This window comes from Nomascus leucogenys, chromosome 5, assembly GCF_006542625.1.
Source record: "Nomascus leucogenys isolate Asia chromosome 5, Asia_NLE_v1, whole genome shotgun sequence".
Classification (NCBI taxonomy): domain Eukaryota; kingdom Metazoa; phylum Chordata; class Mammalia; order Primates; family Hylobatidae; genus Nomascus; species Nomascus leucogenys.
In genome coordinates, this window is record NC_044385.1 from 47,972,637 (window position 1) to 47,997,505 (window position 24,869).

Consider the following 24,869-nt stretch of genomic DNA (forward strand, 5'->3'; position numbering starts at 1 on the left):
CTTACACCACAGACTGTGTTCTTTGGATATAATCATTAGCTTTGGGCTGCTGAAAAAGTGCAAGGGCTTTGAGTCCAAGAGGCTTGTCTTAGCCCTGCCACTGCCTCACTATATAACCATGGTCAATCCCTTCCCCTCTGTAGCCTTGGTGCTTAAGTCTGTAAAACGGGCTATAATAACTCCTGCATTGTCTATCTGACCTGTTGAGAAAGGGGAGATAGTGTACGTGGAAGAATTTCTTAAGCTGTAAAGTGCAGATTAACTGCCATTTATTGTTCTCATCCAGCCCATGTTAGGTCACTTTTCTCCAAGGAAACGTGTCAGGGGTTCTTTCACTTTGCAGTTAAATACTTTCCTCTTGGCCCAGATGCATGGAGTGTTTTTTCCTTTTTTTTTTTTTTTTTTGAGACTGAGTCTTGCTCTATCACCCAGGTTGTTGGAGTGCAGTGGTATGATCTTGGTTCACCACAACCCCTCCACCTCCCAGTTTCCAGCGATTCTCATGCCTCAGCCTCCTGAGCAGCTGAGACTACAGGCACCCGCCACCACACCTGGCTAATTTTTGTATTTTTAGTAGAGATGGGGCTTCCCCATGTTGGACAGGCTGGTCTCAAACTCCTGACCTCAAGTGATTTGCCCGCTTTGACCTCCCAAAGTGCTGGGATTACAGGCATGAGCCACTGTGCCTGGCCTGCATGGAATCCTAATGGCACAGCTCAAACCATTTATGTATAAAGCATGCTTACCTTCGCCCTCTCATTCAGGCTCTAACACTCCTGTGGGGCTGGCCGGATGATGATCAGTGACTCCACTTTTTAGAGATCTGAGGCCCAGAGTCACCAGGGAGTGGTAGAGCCAGAATGAGCCATGAGTCTTGTGACACCAGCCCATCATCCACTCCCCACCCACTAGTATTGCCCTCCTGCCAGTTAGAGAGGACTTGGTGGGCCAAGTATGAGGGTGGGCCCAGGCCAGGTCCAGAGCTGGACTGGCAGGTGGAGAAGTTGCCCCAGGTCACCAGCCCTTGGGGGCAGAGCTGGCACTTGAGCCAGGCTCTTGCTCAAAGCTGGTGTTGTTTTTCTTGGCTGCTGGCCTCATGGGGATGGGAGTGAGGACAGCCTAGTTTAATGGCCCGGGGTGAAGAGGCCAGCCTGGTGCCCCTTACATTCTGTGTGCCTGTGTTATGAATGAGGAAGAGGCACAGCATGCTATAGTTGGTATCAGAAAACCTGGGTTCAAGTTCCAGCTCTGCCCCCAAGGGGCTGGTGGCCTTGAACTAGCAGCTTCACCCCTCTGAGTCTGTCTCCTCACCTGCAAAATGAGATCAAGACTCTTTACCTCTCAGGAGGTAGAAGGTATTCTTCCACCATGATTCTTCCAAGGTTGCATAAACATCAAAGCCCTGGACCAAAACTAAGGGGTGGACTGTTGTCCTTGCTCTGGGACAGGGCGTCTAGCCAGAGAGCCAGAGGTCTGGGGCTGTGGGGTGGGGAATCCGAGCTTCCCCAGGCTGGGCCAGAGGCCAGCAAAGACCCAGATCCTACCTCCCAGAGAGGCAGTCCAGGGCCCAGCCAGGAGTGCTGGAAAGATGGGCCACGACATCCCAGCAGCTTCCCCTCTGCCCCATAGGCAGCCAGCGGCCTGTGCGAGCTCCTGTCCGTCAACAGCTGCATGGGCCGTGTGAGGCGCATCTACCCCCAGCTGCTCCTGGCCCTGCTCATTCAGGTCCATTACCACATCGGCCTCAACCTGCCTGGCTGCGTGGCTCCTCCCAAGGACACCAAGAAGGGCGCACAGCCCTCTCCCTTCGTACCTGTGCGGTATGCTCTGCCGTCTCTCTTGACCCTGCTGTCCCTGGCAGTGGGAAGGGCCATCCAGCCAGTCTCCAAAGGTCTCCAGGGCAATCAATCAATAGAAATTAGCTTTGGGACTAGAAGAGAAAACAGAAGCACAATTTTATTAGAGCCAATAATTCATTCAACAACTGTTTTTGAGCACCTGCTTTGTGCATTACACACTGTGTTTAGTCTAGATCACAGGGAAGAATCAGCCCTCCCCAAGGAGTTCACTCTTTACTTTTTCTTCCTTCCTCCCTAGAGGTATTATTTGTATTAAGTTTGTATCCAAGGCCCAAATACTTAATTTTTAATTATTAATTGGAGTAGATAATATAGGCACATGGGTAAAATACTCAAAAGACATTAAACGGAAGCTTCCTTCCCTGTCCTTACCCCAGTTATGTTCCCGAAGACAACGAAGTTCTTCATGCCCTCCCAGAGGAGGATTATGCAGGGATAAACACGTTTGCTCATATTCTGTATTTTTACACCAATGGCAGCACCTCACACTGCTACACATTTTTTGCCTTCATTACATACTATATCTTAGAGACCATTGTATTGTAGAGCTGTCTCCTTATTTATTTATTTATTTATTTATTTGAGATGGAGTCTTGCTCTGTCGCCCAGGCTGGAGTGCAGTGGCGTAATCTTGGCTCACTGCAACCTCCGTCTCCTGGGTTCAAACAATTCTCCTACCGCAGCCTCCCGAGTAGCTGGGATTACCAGCGTCTGCCACCATGCCCAGCTAATTGTTTGCATTTTTAATAGAGATGGGGTTTCACCACGTTGGCCAGGCTGGTCTTGAACTCCTGACCTCAGGTGATCCACCCGCCCCAGCCTCCCAAAGTGTTGGGATTATAGGCGTGAGCCACTGCACCCGGCCGAGCTGTCTCTTTATTTTCAACACTGCATAGTATCTCTATGTATAGGATCCCAGTGCACCGGAATTTATTTAACCAGGCTTCTCTGGATTTCAGTGCTTTCCAGCCTTTGGCAGTTACAAGGCTGCAATGAGTTTGCTTGTTTATATGTCTTTATGTGTACATGCGATTTTATACGTAGGACAATTCCTGAAAGTAGAATGGGCACATCAAAGGGCTTCTGCATTACGTGTTAAGGTGATAGAAAAAGCTCCTGACCATTGCATGACAAAGGATAAAATGGAGTGACTCCTAAAACATCCAGTTTGCCAAATTGCCTCCCACAGAGGGCAGTGCCACCAGCAGTGTATGAGTATCTATTTCCCTACATCCGTGCCAACACAATGTGTTATAAAACATTTTTATCTTTGCCAATATTAGAGTTAAAAAATTGGAATTTTGCTGTAGTTTTTGTATGCGTTTCTCTTATGAATGACATTGAGTTTGCTTTTTTTCTTTCTTTCTTTCTTTTTTTTTTTTTTGAGACAGGGTCTCACTCTGTTGCCCAGGCTGGAGTGCAGTGGTGCAAACATGGCTCACTGCAGCCTTGACCTCCCAGGCTCAAGCAATCCTCTCGCTTGAGCCTGACTTCATCGCTTGAAGTCAGGAGTTCAAGACCAGCCTGGCCAATATGGTGAAATCCCGTCTCTACTAAAAGTACAAAAATTAGCCAGGTGTGGTGGTGGGTGCCTATAATCCCAGGTGCTCAGGAGGCTGAGGCAGGAGAATTGCTTGAACCTGGGAGGCAGAGGTTACAGTGAACCAAGATTGCGCCACTGTACTCCAGCCTGGGCGTCACAGCGAGACTCTGTCTCAAAAAAAAAAAAAATTTTTTTTTTTTTTGTAGAGATGGAGGTCTTGCCATGTTGCCCAGGCTGGTCTCAAACTCCTAGGCTCAAGTGATCCTCCAACCTTGACCTCCCAAAGTGCTAGGATTATAGGTGTAAGCCACCATGTCCAGGCCAGAAATCTTTTTTATGTAGCCAAGATTATCAGTTTTTTCTTCTGTGACTCCTATTGTTATGATAGGAGTGTGCATAACACTTTCTGTGTTATGCACAGAAAGGTTCATTTAGAGAGGCAGAGGGCAAACAGTTGTGTAGTGGGCTTGAGTCTGAAGGTCTTGGATTCAAATCGTGGCTTCATCACCTAGAATGTTGTATTTTGGGTAAATGAATTTTACCTCTTGGCAGCTGGTTTCCTTGCCTATGAAATGGATAAATGATTCCTGCCCCATAGGTGTGATGTGAGGACCAGATAGGGTCGCATCCCAGCAAGACACCATTTGCCCGCAGTGCGGCCAGTTCCCATTCCCCTCTTGCTCATGCTCGTAGGTGCCGCCCTGAGAGCATCGCCCAGAAGGCTGATGGGCTCTGGGGAAAACACAAAGGAAAAAAAGGAGGCTCTGGAGGGGGCGGAGGAACACATATGGGAAAAAATTCTTGACCTTGGAGTGATGAAAGGTATGAGCTGCCAACGCAGAGGGAATGGCTCAGCTGAGGACATCAAGGAGAAGCTGGAGGAGTGCCCGAGTATCCACCTCACCTCAGTGTCTCAGAAGCAGCCTGAGAGGCAGAAAAAGCAGAGGCAGGCATGTGCCAGGCTGAAGGGGGGCCAGAAAAGCCATGAGATGTTGCGGTCTAAATGGTGGCTCCCAAAAGACATGTCTGCCCAGAACCTATGATGACGACCTTATTTGGAAAAGGATCTTTGCAGACATAATTAAGGATCTCAAGATGAGGTCCTCCTGGATTAACCATGTGGGCACTGAATCCAATGCCAAGTGGCCTTATAAGGAGAAGAGAGGCCCAGACACAGGGGAGAAGGCTGATGAAGACAGAGAGTGAGTGATGTGGTCACAAGCCAAGGAGTGCTGGAAGCCACCAGAAGCCAGAATAGGCGAGGAAGGATTCTCCCCTGGGCTCTCCAGAGGGCTGCGGCCTTGCTGACACCTTGATTTTGAATATCTGGCCTCTAGAACTGCGAAAAAATATGTTTCTGTTGTTTTGAGCCACGCAGGTTGTGGTGATTTGTACAGGAAATGAATCCTCTGGGGTATGGCACCAGAGCAAATTGTCGGTGCTCCAGACTGCAGTGATGAGGTGGAATAGCTCCACGGGGCATCAGTGCACATCCTCCCGAGAGGCGAGGCAGGCTCTGGTAATGAGTGCAACAATTACCCCTGCAAACAGCTTGGGTTTGCGGGAGGAGGAGGGAGTGGCCTGAGAGCTTGTCCTGTGAAGCCCAGTTTCTGTGCCTTCCATGAAGGTGAAACTTTCAGCAGCCCTGGGCTTTAAAGCAGCTCCAGCTGGGTGCAGTGGCCCACGCCTGTATCCCCAGCACTCTGGGAGGCTGAGGCAGGAGAATCGCTTGAGGCCAGGAGTTTGAGACCAGCCTAAGCAACATGGCGAAACCCCATCACTCCAAAAAAATAAAAAATTAGTCAGGTGTGTGGTCCCAGCTACTTGGAAGAATAAGACAGGAGGGTCGCATGAGTCCAAGAGATCAAGGCTGCAGTGAACCATGTTCTTGCCACTGCACTCCAGCCTGGGTGACAGAGCTAGACCCTATCTCAAAAAAAGAAAGCAACTCCATGTCAGATCAATCATTGGCTCTGGTGTCCCAGTGCAGAGACAGAGAATAAATATTTCAAGGCATCCCTTGCTCCACTTTGCAGAGAAAGCCTTTTAGAAGGGTGAAACTTGCAGACTGAGTGTTTGGGGACACAAGAGCCACCCCACCACCCACAGCACAGCCCTCCTCCCAAGAGTTTCAACTCTATTTTTTCACGAAGCAGCACGGGCTCTGTTTGGGCTGTTGCAGGCAGGTATAACTTTAGGAGTGGGGTGAGAAGGGAGGGAAGTGAGGCCTGGGACCACCTTGGGGTCAGGGTGGGAGGGAGGGGGAAGGGAAACCCAGGATCACTTTCGTGAAAATATGAAGACTGATTGAGGGAGTGAGGTGAAATGACAGAGAGGATCAACTATGAATGATGCGGTTCTGAGTTCAGAAGTTCAGAAGTTTTTTTTTTTTTTTAGACAGAGTCTCGCTCTGTCACCCAGGCTAGAGTGCAGTGGCGCTATCTCGGCTCACTGCAAACTCCGCCTCCTGGGTTCACGCCATTCTCCTGCCTCAGCCTCGAAGTAGTTGGGACTACAGGCACCCGCCACCACGCCCGGCTAATTTTTTGTATTTTTAGTAGAGACAGGGTTTCACTGTGTTAGGCAGGATGGTCTTGATCTCCTGAACTCGTGATCCACCTGCCTTGGCCACCCAAAGTGCTGGGATTACAGGCGTGAGCCACCGCACCCGGCGAATTCGGAAGTTTTGGCCTAAATACATATTCATCACGCAACACAAATGAGGGCTGGGAGGACTGGCCAGGCCGTGGCTATCTGGAACCTCTAATTCAGTCATTCCCTTTTGAGCTCTGGAGTTCAATCTGTGCCCAAGCCAGTTTGTAAGAAGGTGTCCAAAACGATGACCCTGGAGATAGGGACACACAGGGAGGGAAGGGTGGTCCAGTCACCGGAGGATCTTATGCAGGAGGCTCATTCTGTCTTAGGTAAAGGTGCTAGTGCCCGAACTTGAAGAGAACAACCTTTCTTCTCCAAACAAAAACCTGTACATCTCACCTTAGCCATTCAGCCAGTACTTGCAAAGGGAAGAGAATGGTGATGGGAGAATTGGACAACACTGAGCCTGCCTGTCTTTCTCCCTCCCTTTTGTTTGTAACTCTGAATGCTAGAGGCATTGCCAGTAGGGGACTGTCATTGATAGCACACATTTCAAAGAATAAGCACAGAGGTTGAATGATTCCAAAATTCTGGCCTCAGGAAAAGCTTTTATTTTCACACTGGATCATTACAAAAGCAAAAACATGAAAATGAAGGGCAAATTTCTGAGGATTACCTAATTACTTAAGTCCTTTCTTTTGAATCATGAGAGCCACCAGCTCTCAGTATCAGCTGGGGTATGTCCACAAAGTGCACCATAAACTCTTTCAGCAAATGTTTAGGTTTCTGGAAAACTTTGCTTAAACATAAGCTCTATTCTATACAGTGTCAGTTTTTATTTTAATAAAAGTGTATATAGGCTGGGAGCAGGGGCTCACGCCTCTAATCCCAGCACTTTGGGAGGCTGAGGCAGGCAGATCACCTGAGATCAGGAGTTCAACATGGGGAACTGGCCAACATGGGGAAACCCCATCTCTACTAAAAATACAAAAATTAGCCAGGTGTGGTGGTGCGTGCCTGTAATCCCAGCTACTCAGGAGGCTGAGGCACAAGAATCGCTTTAACTCAGGAGGCTGAGATTGCAGTGAGCCGAGATCGCACCATTGCACTCCAGCCTGGCGACAAAAAAAAAAAAAAAAGTGTGTGGGCGTGTGTGTGTGTGTGTGTGTGTGTGTGTATGTATCTAGAAACCTCTGTCTGATCTCTCTCTCTCTCTCTCTCTCCCCACCCCATGTATGAACACACAGTGCAGTGCCAGGCATAGAGTAGGATGTCAGCGCCCTCCCAGGGCTTCTTAGGCTCACTCTGGAGCTTGACAAGCACTGGCCGGAGCCCCAGTCTGGTCAGTTGGTGGGTCATAAAAGCTCCTCAAGGACTGCTGCTGGGCATCCAGTTTGAGAATCACTCCTTAAGTGTCCCGAGTTGGAGAAGGACTCGGCCCAGATAGGAGACTGTGAGTGAGCAGAGAGGCTGCTTGCCCAGCCCATGGCTGATGAGGAGTGGAGGGTGAGAGAGAGGCTGGTCCCAGAGGTAAAAGCACAGCCTTCATAGGGAGGTGGACTTTGCTTCTGTTTCCTCTCTTGTTCTAAAAGCTAATGATTATTTGTAAAAAGCCACCCTTTGTGGATATGCTGAATACCCCTACCTAAAATGGTGAAGAGAAATTTGTCGGGCCAGATGGCAGGAGAGGCCAGGGTGGAGGGAGGCTTGGGCTGCTAGGGCCCAGGTAAGCATGAGGTCTCAATTGCCTTGTCTTGGCAGCTGGGTGGTGAGAGTGGTGAAAACCCTGCTACTGAGGATGGGCTGCTCTTGTGAGACCACCTTTCTGGAGGACCAGGGTGGCTGGGAGCTCATGGAGCAGGCGGAGAGCCACCACCGCGGAGTGGCCCTGCTGGCAAGGTGAGTCCCAGGACCACCTTGGGGTTGGGGTGGGAGGGAGAAAGAGGGGGACCTCAGGATCTTCAGACGGACTTGGGTTTGCATCTCTCTCTGGGCAAGACCCTTTGCTCAGTCTGTCACCTCTTCTCTACAACTGGGAGGGTGCTGTCTTCCTTGGCAGGTAGACAATACAAATGTTAAAGATGGCACTCACTCTTCAGAGGTTCCTGGCAATTGTGGAGCACTTAGAGTATCCCCAAAGCACCTTTCCTTAGTGCATTATGAATTTAGTTCCCACGCCAATACAGAAACGGTGCTATAACCAAGTTGTTGAGGTGTGGCCTTGGAGATGGCCTGACTGCATCTGAACCCCAGCTTACCACTTGCCACCTGTGTGACCTGGGACAAGTTACTTCCCTCTGAGCCTCCACTCTCCTTCAATAGCATGGAAATAATAGACCCACCTCTGAGGGATGGGGTGAGGATTAATTAAAGTACTTTGAACAGGCCAGGCATGGTGGCTCATGCCTGTAATCCCAGCGCTTTGGGCGTTTGAGGCGGGTGGGTCATCTGAGGTTAGGAGTTCAAGAACAGCTTGAACCTGTCTTTTAGACACAGTTATCAACAATGTGCTGCTGATATTTTGTGTATGTTCTTTTGTTCTTTCCCATTTGAATGTGTAGTACATGATGGCACATGTTGCCCAGGCTGATGGTAAGTGTCAGTTAGGTCTGTGGAGGCAACATAGTGAAACCCCATCTCTACCGAAAATACAAAAATTAGCTGGGTGTGGTGGCATGTGCCTGTAGTCCCAGCTACTCGGGAGGCTGAGGCATGAGAATTGCTTGAACCCAGGAGGTGGAGGTTGCCATGAGCTGAGATGGCACCACGCACTCCAGCCTGAAAGAAGTACTTTGAATAGCCCCTGGCATATGGTAAGAGCTCCATGCAGGCTAATTTTTGCTGTAGTTATAGTCACTGGTGGGGCAGGGGTGATTAATATACATTTTGCACAGGAACATGCCAAGTCTGGAGAGGAATTGTCATGTGCCCAAAGTCACACAGGCAGGAAGTGGCAGAGCTGGGAAGTGACCTGCTGACCCAGACCAAAGCTCTTCCCCAGGCCACGCACAGCTTCCCATGGGGTCAAGAAGGAGAACCTTGATTCCAATGCTGTGACTCCTGCAGGAGAGCCTGCATCTTAGACCTGCACCCTGAGTGCCCCGGGTGGTGCTTTCCCCAGGGTCTCAGGATACAGTCACATTTGTTCAGCACTTACTATGCTCTAGGCACCATGCAGAGAGCTGTCACATGCATGATCCCATTTAATCCTCACCATGACTGATGAAATAGCACTTTTATTTATTTATTTATTTTGAGACAGAGTCTTGCTCTATCGCCCAGGCTGGAGTGCAGTGGTGCGATCTTTGCTCATTGCAACCTCTGCCTCCTGGGTTCAAGTGATTCTCCTGCCTCAGCCTCCAGAGTAGCTGAGATTACAGGCATGCACCACCACGCCTGGCTAATTTTTGTATTTTTGGTAGAGACGGAGTTTCACTGTGTTGGCCAGGCTGGTCTCAAACTCCTGAAATCAGGTGATCTGCCCGCCTTGGCCTCCCAAAGTGTTGGGATTACAGGCGTGAGCCACATCCCTCGGTGAAATAGCACTATTAGTATCCCAGCATTATACATGAGGAAATGGAAGCCCAGAGAAGTTAAGCATCTTTCTCCAAGTCACACAGCTAATGCTGGGGCCAGGATTTGAACCCAGCTGTCCCATTCCGGACTCCACACATGATTGCCAGACTGCACTGGATTCACTGACGGTGGAGCATAATGCAGTGCTCCTCAGACTTGAGTGTGCAACGGAATCAACTGCCGGACCTGTGAAAACACTGGTTGCTGTGCCCCCTGCCCTAAGAGTTCCTGCTTAGTAGATCTGGGATGGTGCATTTCTTTTTTGAGATGGAGTCTCACTCTGTTGCCCAGGCTGGAGTGCAGTGGCACAATGTCAGTTCACTGCAACCTCTGCCTCCTGGGTTTAAGTGATTCTTCTGCCTCAGCCTCCCAAGTAGCTAGGATTTCAGGCATGTGCCACCACACCCAGCCAATTTTTCTTTTGTATTTTTAGTAGAGACGGGGTTTTACCATGTTGACCAGGCTGGTCTCGAACTCCTGACCTCAAATGATCTGCCCGTCTCAGCCTCCCAAAGTGGTCAGGCCTGAGCCACCACACCTGGCCTGGGATAGTTCACTTCTAACAAGCTCCCAGCTGATGCTGATACTCTGGTTGAGTGGAGATGGCGCTTAGAGGACCACTGGCTTAGTAGAATGAACGAGGCAGCTGGAATGCAAGCCCTCGGTTGGGGCTCCAGCTCTGCCATTTTCTAGCTCTGTGACCGTGGGCAGTTCACACCTAGAGCCTCTGTTTCCTCATCTATGAAATGGGGATAATAACAGTAACCTGCTTCGAAGGATCAGATGGAGTAACAATGTGAACGCATGTGCCTTCCGCCTGGCGCCTGGTGAGTGGGCCTTCACATCCTCTCCTTCCTCTCTCTGCTGCCTGACGTGGTCCTGTGCAGCTGAGGGTCTTCAGCCTGGCTCTCTTACTGATTTGTGCTGTGCCCTCAGGCAAGTCTCTTTCCCCTCTGGACTTCAGTTTCTTCATCTGTAAAATGAAGCAGTGAAACCAGATGACCTCTGAGATCCCACCCAGGTGGAAAATCCTGGGAACGCAGGAATCCAGGTGATCCTGGCTTACCCAGGATTTCCAGTGTCACAAGCAAACCCCAGAAATCCCCCTGGGGCTGGAGACCTGAGGGGACTGCTCCCCCTTCCCACCCCCAGGGCCATGGTGCAGTACTCCTGCCAGGAGCTGTGCCGCATCCTCTACCTGCTCATCCCGCTCCTGGAGCGAGGCGACGAGAAGCACAAGATCACGGCCACGGCCTTCTTCGTGGAGGTACCAATGGGGGCAGCGGGCACACAGCGGGAGCTCCTCCCGGGCCTCGGTTCACATCACTGGTCATTTCTCCTATGTAAACTGTACTTTATAGTTTACAAAGCCTTCCCATGGGAGTGACTTCTCTTGACTATGATCTTGTTGGTCTCCCTCCCTCCTCTCCCCGTCTCTCCACCCTTTACCCCATTCCACTCTTAACCAGACTCCCCTAGTGCCCAGGGAACCACAAACCTTTGCTGGGCACCTCTGTGTGTCAGGCACCAGACATAAATGTGAATTTGACTCTACCTTGCCCTCAAGGAATTTTTGGTGTGGCAGAGGACACAGAGGACACCCCAGTTATAACATGGGGGTGATGCCAGTGAGTGACTTGGGCTATGGTGGGGCCATCCAGGCTGTGGTGGGGAAACAAGTGACTTGAAGGAGGGAGGCATCAGGGAGGGAGGGCTTCCTGGAGGAGGTGACAACTAAGCTGAGTGTGTGTTAGGGAGGTGCTGGGGAGAGGTGTCAGGAGAAGTTGGTAGGGACAGACCCAGAAGAGAGAGACTTGCTAATAATAACAGCTAATATTTATTGAGCACTTACTATCTTCCAAGCATGTTCTAAGAGCTTGACACACATTGATTCATTTGGTCTCATACTAATCTTATGACTCAGATACTATTCCATGCCCCATTTTAGAGAAAAAAAAACCCTGAGGCATCAATTTAAGAAACTTTCCCAAGACCACACAGCTTGTAAGTGGCAGATCCAGGATTCAAATAAAGACATTTGGGCTCTAAAGCCCTCCCCTTTCCTTTTAGTTTTTAAAAAATTGTGGTAAAATATACATAACATAAAATTTGCCATTTTAACCACTTTAGGTGTACAGTTCAATGACATTAATACATTCATATTGTTATGCAACCATCACCACCATTCATCTCCAGAACTTTCATATCTTTCACTACTGAAACTCGACACCCACTAAACACAAACTCCCCGTTCCACTCCCCTAGCCCCTAGTAACCTCTATTCTACTCTCTATCTCTATGAATTTGCCTATTCTAGGTATCTTATGTAAGTGGAATCATACAGTATTTGTCCTTTTGTGCCTGGCTGTTTCCCTAAACATAATGTCTTCAAGATTTATCTGTGTTGTTGCATGCATCAGAATTTCCTTACTGTTTTTTTTTTTTTTTTGAGATGGAGTCTTGCTCTGTTGCCCAGGTTGGAGTGCAGTGGTGTGATTTTGGCTCACTGCAAATTCCGCCTCCCAGATTCAAGCAATTCTTCTGTCTCAGCCTCCCGAGTAGCTGGGATTACAGGCAAGCACCACCACGTCCAGCTAATTTTTGTATTTTTAGTAGAGATGGGGTTTCCCCATGTTGGCCAGGCTGGCCTCGAACTCCTGACCTCAAATGATCCTCCCGCCTCGGCCTCCCAAAGTGCTGGGATTACAGGTGTGAGCCACTGCGTCTGGCCAAAATTTCCTTACTTTTGAAGACTGAATAGTATTTCATTGCATGTACATACCACATTTTGTTTATCCATTTGTCTGTTGACTGACATAGTAAAACCCACTCTTTTTACCACCATGCTTGCCTAGTTCTTGTGACCTGATGGTTGTCATGAGGCAGGTCTGGGCTATCACTAGGATCTGTATAGTGAGGCTCAGAGGCAGGAGGCTCATTGGCTGCTTGGATAGTGTGAAGGTTAAGGAAGGCTTCCTGGAGGAGATGACATTTAAGCTGAACCTTAAAGTTTGCTGAATGAACAAGAGGCAGCATGGGCATCCTAGGTACTTTTGTCATCTTTTCTGCCACTGCATGTGGGCTGTGAGTTGGGAGAAGGGACCATGTCATGTTGGCATTGCACCCCCAGGTCCAACTTTAGGAGGGCCCCAAGAAGTGGGGATGGGATGGATGAAGGAGTGCCCGAATAAATACTGCAGGTACCAGCAGAATGTGTCACCTCCAGGTAGAACAAACCTGGCCTTGGGGTCGGGAGTCCTGGGTTCCAGCCCCAGCTCAATCCAGTTCTAACTCCAATTTCCCTGACCATGGTGAGGGAAAGAGAAAGGGAAACTACCATTTCTTACAGGCCTACTATGTGCCAAACACTTGTATTGACCTCTTTTAAATGTTATCTCACTAATCTGCACAGCAACCCTGCCGAGAAGAAATTGTGATACACATGCTTAGGTGAGTTAAGCGGAATTTTTTAAGGTCACAGAGCTCAGAGAGTCCAGAGAGATCAAAACAGGCCTGCCTGACACGGTCCTCTATTTTGGTCAGCCTCTTGGGAGAGGCACTTCTAAGTCTGTTAGTGGCTACCACATGGGTTCTTGCAGGAGAGGAGGGAGGTTGGATCTTGCCAGACCTTATGGGGCATTCCTGTGTCCACCATAAAGTCAGGGACTCTAGGTTTAACTTGTCCCCAACATTCCCTGGACTCCTGAGCAGCGGCCCTTCTGCCCTGCAGCAAGGGTCTTCGCCCAGGTTCAGTCTTTTCTACCTCCCCAGAAGAGGTGTCTGCTCCTGGCCAGAGTCAGCCCCACCATTAAAGCCGTGGCACTTTGATGTAGCTCAGACGCCCCTTTCACCCTCGTCCCCTCCGCCCTGGCTTCCTGTCGCCCTCTCGGCTGTGACGGTGTGTGTGCTTGCTTCTCCCAGTGGCAGGTGAACTCCTTAAGGGAAGTGTGCCACCTTGGGCAAGTCACTTAACCTGCTTGTGCCTCAGTTTCCTCACCTGTAGTATGGGGATGATGACCACCTCCTAGAGTGGTCAGTTTTACATAAAGCACTTAGAACAGTGCCTGGCACATAGGAAGTGCTCTCTGTGAGTCAGTTACATTGCTTTTAGGGTTCTCATGACTCTTTTCCATGTCTCCAGTGCCCAGTCCAGAAGCTGTGCACAGCAGGCCTGAATATTGGTGGTGTAAATTGGTGGAGGACAGGGGATAGGTGGAGCCCCTCCTTTTCTGCCTCCTCCCCCTGGTGACCTGTCCTGCCCCCTCCTCCAGCTCTGCCTCTCCCCAGCTCTTTCCTCCCATAATGCAGACACATGGGCTCAACAGTCACAGGAGATGTCAGGCAAGGGCATGGAGGCGAGAAGCGTTTGTGAGAGTGAAGCAGCAGGCATCGAAGACCTGTTGGCTGCCGTGGGTGGGGAGGCCAGTGGGGGAGAGGTGGGAGATAAGGGGAGGCTGGTGTGCAGCTTGGACGATGGGGGGCTGGTAGTGCTAACCCCGCCACAGGGAGTGCAAGAGGAGGGCATACCTAGGAGGAAAGGAGCCAAGTTTCTTTCTTTTGTTTTTTTTAGATGGAGTTTCATTCTTGTCTCCCAGGCTGGAGTGCAATGGCGCCATCTTGGCTCACTGCAACCTCCCCCTCCCAGTTTCAAGTGATTCTGATGCCTCATCCTCCTGAGTGGCTGGGATTACAGGCACCTGCCACCACACCCAGCTAATTTTTGTATTTTTAGTAGAGACGAGGTTTCCCCATGTTGGCCAGGTCTCAAACTCCTGACCTCAGGTGATTTACCCGCCTCAGCCTCTCAAAGTGCTGGGATTACAGCTGTGAGCCACCTTGCCTGGCCTTCCTTTCTTTCTTTCTCTCTTTCTCTTTCCTTCTTTCTTTCCCTTTCTTTCTTTCTTTCTTTCTTTCTTTCTTTCTTTCTTTCTTTCTTTCTTTCTTTCTTTCTTTCTTTCTTTCCTTTGTTCCTTCCTTCCTTCTTTCTTTCTTTGTTTCTTCTTTCCCCTTTCCTTCCTTCCTCCCTCCCTCCTTCCCTCCCTCCTTCTCTCTCTCTCTCTCTCCTTCCTTCCTTCCTTCCTTTTTTCAAGGTGGAGTCTCGCTCTTGTCGCCGAGGCTGGAGTGCAGTGATGCGATCTTGGCTCACTGCAAGCTCCACCTCCTAGGTTCAAGTGATTCTCCTGCCTCAGCCTCCCAAGTAGTTGGGGCATGTGCCACCACACCTGGCTAATTTTTTGTATTTTTAGTAGAGACGGGGGTTTCACCGTGTTGCCCAGGCTGGTCTTGAACTCCATACCTCAGGTGACCCACCCACCTTGGCCTCCTGAGTAGCTGGGATTACAGGCATGAGCCACCGTGCCCGGCCCAAGCCAAGATTCATGTTGGACCTGAACTCATGCAGCACGCAGTCCCTGAGCACATATTCTGCACCAGAGTTGATGTTAGCTAACAGGGGCCCATGGAGGAACAACTCGGGTTTTGTCGTCAGGGAAATCCCCTGTTGGATAGGGGAGGCAGATGGAGGCACTGAAGGTTTCCAGTTGTCACCTCAGGAGGAAGTCCAGGGCACCCAAGGGCCCAGGGAAGGAGGCAGTCAGCCTAAATGAGGCCAGGGGCAGTGTCAAGCCTAGCTTTAAGGCTCTGAGTTTTGGATGGAGCCCTGCGAGGTGGCAGGGGTCAGAGTGGAGGTGGGCATCCCAGAAGAAGGGCATTTTGCCAGCACAGAAGGGGTGGAACAGCCTGGGTAGTTCAGGGAACAGGGGACAGCTTGGTTGGAAGCTGGCTGGCTGGTGGTGAGGGTGTGGGCTGGAGGGTGGGCACGCTGCTGTTAATGAGGCCACAGGGCAGGCAGGGGCCTGATGGGAAAGGCAACAACGGGCAGTCACGGGCTCAGAGCTGGAGAGTGACACACTCAGCTTTGCCACACAGTGCTGATGGACATCAGATGGAGACTTTCAGCAATCTGTTGGTTTTGCAAGTCTGACGGTCTGGGCAGAGCTGAGCCTGGTATCCAATGTGCAATCCCAGTGCATGAGAGGCCAGGGGGCTGCCCTGCCCCCCTCAGCCTGGGAAGTAATGACCCTTTGCTCCCTCAGCTCCTCCAGATGGAGCAGGTGCGCCGGATCCCCGAGGAATACTCTCTGGGGCGGATGGCAGAAGGCCTGATCCACCACGACCCCATCATGAAGGTGCTCTCCATTCGAGGCCTGGTCATCCTGGCCCGCAGGACTGAGAAGGTGAGTGGGAGGCAGAGGAAAGCGTGGCCCAGCCAGGCCCCAGACTGGAGGAAGGGCAGAGCTTCACAATTATAGTCCCTCAGAAGCCCACAGCTGGAATCAGAGATCATTTCTATCTCAGCCTCAGTTGCCCCATCTGTAAAATAGATATCCTTTAAAAATCTATATATTTTATTCCTTTTGAACAGTTTCTAATCTAGGTTTTTCACAATGATTCTAAAGGCAGTGTGTATAGGAAGGGCAAAGGGTGGCACAAGTATTCCTATTTTACAGATAAGGAAACTGAGCCCAGATTGTTGCGGCATCATTAGCATTTTTAAAAGTGCTTTGTTTTTCTCTACCAGGCACTGTTGCAGCTCACGATGTAGCTGCTATGAAAGGACAGGACATAGAAAGCTAACTGACAACACAGCATGTCACCTACCTAGAGCCAAGGAAGGGGGCAGACAGCAAAGAGCCTCAAGGGTCCTGGCCAAGGAGTCAGTGAGGCCAAAGAGGGCTTCGAGGAGCAGCAAGCGGTTGGGCGAGGGTATTCCAGGCAGGTGGGGCGGCATAGCCAAGGCCTGGAAGTGGGGATTGGACCACCAAGTTCATTTCAGTGAATCAGAGGCTGGGTCTCTTCCTACTTGCTAGCTCAGGTAGGAGCCCTCATCCCAAATGCTCCTGCCCCACAGACCGCCAAGGTGAAGGCCCTCCTGCCCTCCATGGTGAAGGGCCTGAAGAACATGGATGGGATGCTGGTGGTGGAAGCGGTCCACAACCTCAAGGCTGTCTTCAAGGGGCGGGACCGGAAGCTGATGGACAGTGCGGTCTATGTGGAGATGCTGCAGATCCTGCTGCCGCACTTCAGCGACGTGAGGACCCCACAGAGCGAAGGAGCAGGAGGGATCGAGAGGGGGTCTTTTACTACCTCGGGGGCTGCAATTCCTCCTATGCCCCCATCGGGACCTGGGCAGGGTTGGGTCAGCCTACTGGGAGAGGAACTTTGTCCCAGCTGGTCCACATCTTTTTGTAAAGGTTCCTTATTCTAACTGGTTCTGACAGAGGAAGCTCTTCTTTCACAATCGAGTCTCCCCAGAGAGGGTCATCTATTGTGACTGGTTCATCTAGAGGGGGTACTTTCTTTTTAAAGACGATCTTGCTCTGGCACCCAGGCTGGAGTGCAGTGGCAAGATCTCAGCTCCACCTTCCTGGCTCAAGCAATTCTCCCACCTCAGCCTCCTAATAGCTGGGACTATGGGCATGCACCACCATGCCCAGCTAATTTTGCATTTTTTGTAGAGATGGGGGTCTCCCTATGTTGCCCAGGCTGGTCTTGAACTCCTGGACTCACGTGATCCCGCCCCCCCACCCCCGGCCCCGCCTCAGCCTCCCAAAGTGCTGGGATTACAGGCATGAGCCACAGCACCTGGCCAGTTTTTTCTTTTTTTTTCTTTAAACTGCTCCCAGCAGAGGAGGGGAGGGAGGCATTTTCCTGCTTAGTGCTCAGGTGCCTTTCAGGTTAGTGGGGGTCTGGCTGGGAAGAGTCGGGAGAGTTCCAGACCTAGGCTTGAGTGAGGGGAACAATTGCTCTGAATCAGCCGCAGTGAGTGGCGTCCCAGGGGAAGGACCCCCTCTGAGCCTTTGGTCTTCCCCAGGCACGAGAGGACGTGCGCTCCTCCTGCATCAACCTGTATGGGAAGGTGGTCCAGAAGCTTCGGGCACCACGCACTCAGGCCATGGAGGAGCAGCTGGTCAGCACCTTGGTGCCCCTACTGCTGACCATGCAGGAGGGCAACGCCAAGGTAAGCCAGGTGAGTGTGCGTGGGCCCTGCACCCTGTACCCCTCCCTCGGGCCCTGTGGGCACACCTCTTTTTACGTTAACCAAGCCAGAGTCTCAAACAATCCTGGGGGCAGTTATGTATGTCCATGTCTGTTTGCTAAAGGCACTCACATCAGGATTCTTCCTCAACATGGCCACAGCTTCTGGTCATAGCTGATGCATAAAAAAAGAAAAAGGTCCTAAATCATGGGCAAAATAAAAATAAAATAACAGTAATTAAAAAATTAAAAATGGTCAGCTTCGCTTGTACAATTTCAAATAGAAACTGAGTTTTCAAAATCCCTTTTTCTGGACCACAGTCTGGCTGTCCACAGTTCTGACATTTTCTTCCTATTGATTCCCAGAAATGTGTGAAGACCCTGTTGCGCTGTTCTTACTTCATGGCTTGGGAGTTGCCAAAAAGAGCTTATAGCCGGAAGCCCTGGGACAGCCAGCAGCAGACGGTGGCCAAAATTTGCAAGTGCCTTGTGAGTACTCCCAGAGGGTAGGGTGGCTTTTTACAAGCGTGTTGGAGGTGGCGAATTCTGTGTCTCTCTCTTCCTTCTTTTCCCACCAGCATCCTATTTCCATGACCAACTACAAGTTGTTGGCTCTGGAACGTTCCTCTCCATCCCTGGCTTCTCTCCTGACTTCTAGTGTTCTCTGTTCAGTGGCTTCCTGCATACCTCCCACGATGATCATGGGCACTTCAAGCTCAGCTTGTCTGTTTTGAGCCTGTGCCTTTTCCTTTCAATTCCTCCTTTTCCCTCTAGAGCCCCCAAGCAGAAACCTAGAATCATCTTGGGCTCCTTCATCTCCCTCACCCTCCACATTTGATCAATCTTAAATATCCCGAGTATCTTGGAATCTGCTTTTCCCTCCCCACCCTGCTGCCGTCATTGCCCTTAATTCAGGGCACCCACACCCCTCGGTTAGGCTATTGGCCCAGCCACCCAAGGGGTCTCCCAGCCTTTAACTTCATCCCCTCCAATCCATTTCCCATGCAGGCCACCAGAATGGTCTTGTTAAAACACAGTCTGCTTGTATTAGATCCCGGCCTCAAGGGCCGCACTATGACACCAATTCCCAGAGTGTATTACCTGCAACACCAGTCTCACAAAATATGCCCCAGAGGGAGGAAAAGAAGTCTGAAGGCAAGTAAGTTTGGGAAATTCTGCACTGACATTCTCCTCTTGTAGATTTGCAATGACATCAGGATACTAAAGGCTCTGAGATGTTTTGTGTTGAGGAACTGTGTTCATGGTTGTTTATATAATAGTTTCCCAAACTTATTTAACCACAGAGCTTCCTTTCTCAGTGATACCCGTGAACATCATGAGGTAGGAGCAAGCCACGTGCATGCGCGCGCGCGCACACACACACACACACACACAGAAGCACAACTCTGCAGGATACAGCCTAGTCCTCTACATGTCATTTGGGAAGCTTTGCCTGCGGTCTCAATCTACTTTCCCTGTTGTTGTGGGCAGCAGTGAGCATATGAGGGAGTGCCCCGGGACCGATACCCGTGGAAGGGAGTGGAAGAAACAGGAATAAAAAGGGAGAGGTCAAGTTTTAATGTAGCTTCAGCGGAGGTCTCAGCCAGCACTGCCATGAGATTCCCAAATTTGGCCTGGGGGTCAGGTCTGTACACTCCTGTGTTCATCTGTCACTCGATGCCAGTCACCCTGGGAAGGGCTTGACCTCGGGCCAGGCAGTTCTCAGCCCAGGCAACGCCCAGAGTTGGGGGAATTAATCCCTCCCGTGTGAAGGGACATCTGAGTGGGGAGTCCATCACTCCCCACACCAATCTAACACAAATATACAAAGCCACAAATTGTTACTGGACTGAGAAAAGCTCTTTGGCCACCACCGTTATCAGTAATGCTCAAAGCCTCTGCAATTGAGGGTCTAATGATATTACCATCACATTCCAGCGGGAAATAGAGGTCTGGAGGAAGTGCTTGGCCAGGGTCACTAATTCAAATGCTTACAGTAGCCAGTGACCAGGCAGATAATCATGAGTGGTGTGGAAGTGGCGGTCCCTGAGCACCCTGGAGAGCCCAGGCCCCGTTGAAGGTAGGGGTGAAGAGCTCAAGCTCACCGTGCAGGCCCCTCTCTTGCCAGGTCCTCTGGTTTCATGAGAAAAGCTAGAAACCTATTCTTTTTTTTTTTTTTTTTTTTTTGAGACGGAGTCTCACTCTGTCACTCAGGCTGGAGTGCAGTGAGTGGTGTGATCTCGGCTCACTGCAACCTCCACCTTAGGGGGTTCAAGAGATTCTCCTGCGTCGGCCTCCTAAGTAGCTGGAATTTTAGGCGTGCACCTCCACACCCAGCTAATTTTTTTGTATTTTTAGTAGAGATGGAGTTTCTCCATGTTGGTCAGACTGGTCTTGAACTCTTGACCTCAGGTGATCTGCCCGCCTCAGCCTCCCAAAATGCTGGGATTACAGGTGTGAGCTACTGCACCCGGCCGAATGTAGCACGTTTTAAACACTGTGCTTGTCATTGCTCTGCAGGCTACTGTAGCCCGTGGCTGCCATCTTGTGACCTCTACATTAGACCCCTCTGGGTCCTCAGTTTCTTCTTTGCTCTTCAGGCCATCAAGAGCTTTGCTCATTTAAAGGTCAACCTCCAGGCTTAGCTTTAAGAAGGGGCTGGTAACCTGTTCATTCATTTGTTCATTCATTCATCTGACACTTTTTGGGCACCTGCTGCAAGCCAGGCCCTGTCCAGGGTGCTGAGACTCTTAGCTGAGTGAAATGGCCCCTTCTCTTGGGGAAGCTCGAGATATAGTTGGGGGAGCTCGAGACATAGTTGGGGGAGATCAGTATAAATAATTACAACACAGTGTCATAGGTGTCATGACAAAGGATGAGCAAGATCTGCTAGAAACATCAAGAGTGGTGGGATGGAGCTCTGCCTAAGAGCTGTGGAAGGCTTCAGGGAGGAGGTAGCACCTGAGCTGGGGCTTAAAGGATGAGAGGGAATTTATAAGGTGAAGAAGAGTGGGAAGGGCACTCCAAATAGGAGCAATTTCTTGTAGAAGGTGCAGATCTGGGGATAGCTGGCCATATCCTCGGAGTGCAGCATGGTGGGCATGACAGGTGGAGTCAGTGGAAGGAGCTGAGACTTGGAAGGAAGGTCAGACCCAGAACATGATCGTGAAGCTTTGCATGCCAGGCTTAGGCCTTGATATACATCGGTTGTCAACAGGAGAGTGATCAAATCAGATTTCTTATCTTCTCCCTCAACAGCTCCTTAGCTGGACAACTGTCTACCACTTTCTACCTGTCAAACCCATCATGACTACCTTTGTCAGACTATTTTACCCAAAACGTGGTTTTCTCACTGTCCTATTAAGAATAAATCAATGTTGCCTTCCTATTTCCTAATGTACGAGTAAGTCCTATTTCTGTCTGGCTTTTAAGGGCTTTTAAGACCCCCTAACTCTCCAGTTTGTCCCCATTGCTCTATACCTTGAATCCTTCATCCTGGTCAAACTGTCTCCTTACCTATGTCCCTCACATGCCATGTCCATTCGCATCTCTGGCTGGATCTGCATTTTAGAACTTTCCCTCTGACTGCAGCAGGGGGATAAATTGGAAGAGGAGACACCCAAGGCAGGAACATCATCAAAGTGATTGTTGTAATCAGCTAAGAGGAGATAAGCCCTGGCCTCTGGGGGGCTCAGGCAGAGGGAGCAGATGTATTTAAGAGGCAGGGGGTGAGGGTCACCATTCCTAGCTTCAAGAAGGGTGGATGAACAATTGGTTCCTCTGAGAGGCCAGCACTTTTGGGGTTTCTCTTTGTCCTAGGTGAACACCCACCGAGACAGCGCCTTCATATTCCTCAGCCAGAGCCTGGAGTATGCCAAGAACTCACGGGCCTCCCTCCGGAAGTGCTCAGTCATGTTCATAGGTAACCTGCCCTGGCATAAGTCATCCTGCTGCCAGGGCTCTGCCTGCTCTCCAATTTGTTTCCTCCAAGGCTGCTAGCCCTTCCAGCACCTGGGTGGATGCCTCCCTTTGGGTGCAAGGCTTGGCCAGCAGACAGCCACCGTGCAAGTTAGAATGGTTTTCCCCACTCTAAGATCATGGCTTAGGAAGTGAGCCACAGGCTGGATTCAGTCTGAAGTCTTTGTGCAGGTCACAACCTTGGCAACTGTACATGGCAGGACTGCTGCTTTTCTCTGGAGTACAGCATGGGTACAAGCCTAGCAGGAGCCTGGGCAAATCCCCCATTGAGAGCAGCAGGAGGGACCAAGCAGCATAGTGAAAAGAGTCAAGTAGAATCTCAGTTCCATGGTTCCCTTCCTGTGTCACCCTTACTGGATCATTTACTCCCACTGAGCCTCAGTTTCCTCATCTGTAAGATAGGGATCACCTCCTGTTTCACAGACTGAATGAGAATATTTTTTAAAAGGGGAGGGATGGCACATACAGGTGCTCAGCGTTAGCAATCTTCATTCTTCCATTTCCCATAATCCCAACTCTGCCTTTTTGGAAAAAACAAACAAACAAACAAACAAAAAACACCAAAAACAAACAGTACATTCCCCTTGACCAGAGCCCCCCACAGGACCCTTCTGATGGCAAGTGGGTGTGTCTCCTCCCAGTTACTCACCCCTCCCTCCAAATAACCACGTGCCCTTCACCAAGGGCCAGGAGACCTTGTTGCAAAGAGGCTTGGAAATGATGCCATTTGTGAAGTGATATTTCTTTTAGTACCTTTCCCAAGTTAATTTGCTGTTTTCATCCATCCGATCATCCATCCACCCATCTGCTGGTTTATTTAGCGAACGTTGATTCCCTACCCTGTGAGAGGTGCGATGCTTAGGCTAGAACAACAAAGAGCCCTTCAGGAGGTGATGCTGATGAAGGTGTGGTGATAGGAGGTGGCTGTTAACATGATCAGTGCTGGGGCAGAAGAAAAATGCCCAGGACTGGAGGGATCCCTTAGAATGTGGGGGCTGCTCAGAGACATCTGCTTCCTACGTGCTGATTTCTTTAAATCTTGCTCCGAATTAATCACTTCTAAAATGGAGTGTCTAACACCCTGGGAATCATCTCTATGTCAGGGCCTGTGCTGGGGAAACAGAGTTGAGTAGAGCCTGGATCTGCCCATAGATAGCTCCCATGGATAGCTCCCAGATATCTATGGCCCATAGATAGCTCCCAGAGCAGTGCAATGATTATTAACCTTTTTTGGGTTATGGCTTTTTTGTGAGACTCTGAAGAAAATTATGAATACTTTCCTGAAAAAAATGCATATATGTATACAATTTTGCATCCTCGGCTGGATCCTCAGATCCTTGCCCTCCCACTCTCACCCCTCAGTGGATCTAAGATTAAGTAACTTCTGGTCTGGTGGGAGATAAAATTCATAAATCACAAGTAAAATACAATGTGGTATAAACAGATAGAGAAAAGCTCACAGATACTCAAGAAACCTAGAGAAGCACCTAACTTATCCGCAGCAGGGTGAGGAAGGACTTCCTGGAGGAACCACTTGTTAAATTGCATATTCAAGGACAAATACGAATTACCAGGAAAAGAAGTGAGGGGCCAGGCAGGGTGGCTTACTCCTGTGATCCCAATCCTTTGGGGAGTCAAGGTGAGAGGATCATTTAAGGGCAGGAATTTGAGAGTAGCCTAAGCAATATAGCAAGACCCCACCTCTACAAAAAACAAATACTAAAAAAGTTAGCTGGGCATAGTGGCATATGCTTATAGTCCTAGCTACTCAGGAGGCTGAGGCAGGAGGACTGCTTGAGCCCAGGAGTTTGAGGCTACAGTGTGCTATGATCATGCCACTGCACTCCAGCCTGGGCAACACTGTCTAAACAAACAAACAAACAAACAAAAAACGATAGTGAAGGAAGGAGCCTCTGAGAGGTACAGCCCATTTAAGGACCTGTAAATACTGCAGGAGCCAGGCTCACAGGCTGGGAGCAAGGGAGGGATGAGCAATGCATCAGGGAGTCATCAGAAACATATCCTTGACCCAGCATAGCTGAATCTCAGCCCTCTAGGGCCCTGCTATAGCCTTGCCTGACAGGTATGCAAGGTGCTCAGTGTCTTACATTACTGCTCAAATTCCCCATAGAAGTGGACAGCAGAGGTAGCAATTCCTTGTGTCACAGATGAGGAAACTGAGCCTCAGCCTGGGTACTGGGCCAGCCTCAGGCTGCACTGAGAGTCAGCTGCAGCCCAGATACTGCCCCTATCTTGGTGCCATCCTGCCCACTGGACCAGCCATCCTTCCCAACCCCTCTTGGGGAGTCTGTCCCAGGGTCCAAATGAAGTTTTGTGTCCTCATGCGTGGGGCTGGAGGATAATGGGAAAAGCATCTCTGAGGAGCTCTGGTCTAAGGGTGGGTTGGGGTGGGGTCAACTTCGGAAGACAAATTCCCTCACTTCTTGGATTATGCTCAAGGGTCCCTGGTCCCCTGCATGGAGAGCATAATGACAGAAGATCGTCTGAATGAAGTGAAAGCAGGTAAGTCATGCCCCGCGTTGGTGAGATTTCAGGGGACAGTGAGACAGTGAGTAGAATCACAGTGGGTAATAGGGAAAGGGAAGGGATGTGTCCCAAGACAAGGGTCTTCAACTCAGTTCAGTTGCACTAGTTTTTTGTTTGTTTGTTTGTTTGTTTTGAGACGGAGTCTCACTCTATCACCCAGGCTGGCGTGCAATGGCGCAATCTCGGCTCACTGCAACCTCCCCCTCCTGGTTCAAGCGATTCTCCTGCTTCAGCCTCGCAAGTAGCTGGGACTACAGGCACATGCCACTGTGCCTGGCTAATTTTTGTATCTTCAGTAGAGACAGGGTTTCACCATGTTGGCCACGCTGGTCTTGAACTCCTGACCTCAAGTGATCCGCCTGCTTCTGCCTCCCAAAGTGCTGGAATTACAGGCATGAGCCACTGCGCGGGGCCAATTTTACTAGTTTTTAATCCAGGGTTAGTATAGCATTAGGTACCACTGGGTTACCAAGAGACAGAACACACAGCCCTGCCCTAGGGGAGCTCACAATCTCATTAAGGAAATGAGGCTCAAAATCGAGAGCGAAAGCCATTTAGTGCAGGGCGACTCTTAAGTGGGGACTGACTCACTTTGTAACCAAGGAATATGATGAAAGCATTAAGGTAGGCTGGGACAGTCCAGGAAGGCTTCCTGGAGGAGGCAGGTTTTGATTCAGGCTCTGAAAAATGTGAATAATTTGAATTGCCAGGAGGAAAGTGAGATGAGGGGATGC

General features: G+C 50.1%; 1 protein-coding gene across 2 annotated transcripts in view; it reads left to right on the top strand.

The window, feature by feature from the left end:
* Positions 1 to 24,869, top strand: part of MROH7 (maestro heat like repeat family member 7) — a 72,682-nt gene that overhangs the window by 47,348 nt on the left and 465 nt on the right. For both annotated transcript variants that reach the window (XM_030813030.1, XM_003273068.3), the window contains 9 exons: positions 1,630 to 1,820; positions 7,759 to 7,896; positions 10,726 to 10,840; positions 15,669 to 15,809; positions 16,484 to 16,663; positions 17,447 to 17,602; positions 17,977 to 18,099; positions 21,430 to 21,532; positions 24,049 to 24,111. In XM_030813030.1, the coding sequence (XP_030668890.1) occupies positions 1,630 to 1,820; positions 7,759 to 7,896; positions 10,726 to 10,840; positions 15,669 to 15,809; positions 16,484 to 16,663; positions 17,447 to 17,602; positions 17,977 to 18,099; positions 21,430 to 21,532; positions 24,049 to 24,111 (1,210 nt within the window). The remainder of the gene's footprint in view (positions 1 to 1,629; positions 1,821 to 7,758; positions 7,897 to 10,725; positions 10,841 to 15,668; positions 15,810 to 16,483; positions 16,664 to 17,446; positions 17,603 to 17,976; positions 18,100 to 21,429; positions 21,533 to 24,048; positions 24,112 to 24,869) is intronic.